This window comes from Dermacentor albipictus, chromosome 2 (genome assembly GCF_038994185.2).
Source record: "Dermacentor albipictus isolate Rhodes 1998 colony chromosome 2, USDA_Dalb.pri_finalv2, whole genome shotgun sequence".
Classification (NCBI taxonomy): Eukaryota; Metazoa; Arthropoda; class Arachnida; order Ixodida; family Ixodidae; genus Dermacentor; species Dermacentor albipictus.
Window position 1 is genome coordinate 125,459,268 of NC_091822.1, and position 2,340 is coordinate 125,461,607.

Below are 2,340 nucleotides of genomic sequence, written 5' to 3' on the forward strand. Positions count from 1 at the left end.
CGCTTCGCAGCCGTCGAGGATGGCACTTCAAACGGGCCACAAACGTATACATTTGAGGTAGCTTAACCTTCTCCTCATCCTAATTTAACGCATCAAAACGAGAAAGGCAGGTGCATATCTGCGGCCTGAAGAAGGAAAACGGCTAGTTCCTCCTTTCTCGCTTACCCCGCCCCTTTCTTTTTTTGAAAGTGTTGTTCTTGTTTTGCTCACCCTGTATGCGTCACCTTTAGTGGAATGACCCGTCGAGCTCAGGCAGAAAAAAGATATTTTGTTCACACAATAGACAAACAAAATATATCAAGGCACCAGAAGTCGCAGATGCAAGCCTTCTGCAAAATTCTGCATTGCATTGCAGCTCCTGCACGTGCAAGGAATCAATCCCACACAGGTAAGCACGTTAGATTATGTTAAACACGCGAAAGACAAGAAGAAGCTTCCTTTGCGCGGAATAATATCGCACTGTCTTCTCGCGTGGTTCGGAGAAGGCTCGCAAGTTTTCGGAAACTACAGAAACACAAATATTATTATAAGCGTGTGCGCGGGAACTGTACGCGCCGCTCATGTTTACACGCAAAAAGCTAAGCATCCAGTCTTCAACTGTCTGTGCCTCCGAATAACCACCGTCGTCCGAAGGTCTGACGACCACAGCACACAGAAGGCACAGAAAGTCATCAATTACGCGATTGAGAAAAGAGGTGCCTCTTGCGCAATTGCTATGGGTTAATCTGGCAGGGCAGCTTGTCGGGGGCTCGCTTGGACACTGCGCGGAAGTATTCGACGATTTCGCCGATCCTCTGCGTGCCCGCGATGGGAGAACTCGCAACGGTGCACTTTTTCTCCCAGTCCTCGCATTCCAGGTCGTATAAGGCCAAGCCAAACGTCGTGTGATCATAGACACGCCTGAGCATGCAGTACTGAAATGAGAAAAAGGAATAAGAGTGGTAAGTTACGACGACTAAACAACCTTAGCCAATCAACGTTGGCTGAATATGCTACAGTAACGCAGAACTTGAATTTAATCACAACGTGAAAATTAAGCTGAATAATAAACTTAGGCAGAACTAGCTGGTACATGTTCCATCGTAACGTCGAGCTATTGCGCAAAAGGTAGGTGAAAGTGACTGAAAAATGACTGGGAAATCCATAAAGCTTTTATTCTTTATAGAGGCTTCATACTAACGTTTTACGGCAAAAAGTATTTTCTCTAAAACATTCACCGACGATTGCAACACCCCCTAATGCGACATTTGACCAACCTGCCGGTTGCTAAGTGGCTATGGTGTTGGGCTGCTAAGCACGAAGTTGCGGCATTGAATTCCGGCCACGGCGGCCGCGCTACGATGGGGGCGAAATGCGAAAATACCCGTGTACTTAGATTTAGCGGCAGGTTAAAGAATCACAGGTGGTACATATTTGCGGAGTCTCCCCCTACGGCGTGCCTCATAATCACATCGTGGTTTTGACACGAAATTTATTTAGTTGAATTTGAGGGCAGCTCTATAGGCGTTTTAATTTCGCGATTTCGTGGCTGTCGCGGATAATCTGTCTCGTGCGGCACGAAGCAAACGGCGCGAAGTTTGGCGGGACTGCCTCACTCATCGTGAGGCCGCGAGAGGCAGTGCGTGGGCAACGTGTGGACGCTATTCACAGCAGCCGCCGCATACATATATCCGCACATACAGCGTTTTGTTTCCATATATGGTATTGGTGGCCTCATCGGGGAACAGACGACGCACGCTACTCTGGCGCCATCTTGTAGTCATCGTCGCCACAGAGCCAGTCTTGCGCATCACTACGCTTTTCTTCTCACGCTTTCAACAAACCCTCCTCCTCCGCTTTCCTCCTCGCGTTCTCTTCGCTATGGCCGTGTTTCACCCCCAGTTTGCTTTCGCTCTTCCATCCTTTGCTGTGATCGTTCACTCGCTTACACCGAAGACGCCAACGCCGGCGCTTGCCTCAGGAACGGGCGCCTAAGAGCTGCGCGCTGAAACGCCTGTCCATCCGAAGTTGGGATCAGTTCATGTTTTTTTTTGTCCACAAGCACTGTACACAAGCAACTCTCTAAAACACAAGAACCACCGTACAGCGCAGGTTATCAGCAACGTGTACCTGTCTTCAACGTTAGCATCAGAAACGTGGAATCGGAGCGTATCGTCGGTAAATCTCCACAGCGTCGTCCAATAACGCGATTCACTACACCACCCATCCTAATTGTCTTCTATAAGCAAAAAAAAAAAACGTAACGCTAAATATGCGCATTATATGCAGAATTGTCCTAACGCTGCATATTTTCACATGCTAGCAGGAGGATATTTTGGGGCTTTCTTCTGAGTGTCTTTT

At 48.2% G+C, this 2,340-nt stretch overlaps 1 protein-coding gene across 1 annotated transcript in view; it reads right to left on the reverse strand.

Moving 5' to 3' along the window:
* Window positions 1-248: 248 nt before the first annotated feature.
* The window catches only part of LOC139056089 (uncharacterized), a 52,483-nt gene continuing 50,391 nt past the window's right edge, over window positions 249-2,340 (reverse strand). Inside the window, exon 13 of the mRNA XM_070533948.1 lies at window positions 249-914. Within this exon, the coding sequence (XP_070390049.1) occupies window positions 714-914 (201 nt within the window). The 3' untranslated portion in view covers window positions 249-713. The remainder of the gene's footprint in view (window positions 915-2,340) is intronic.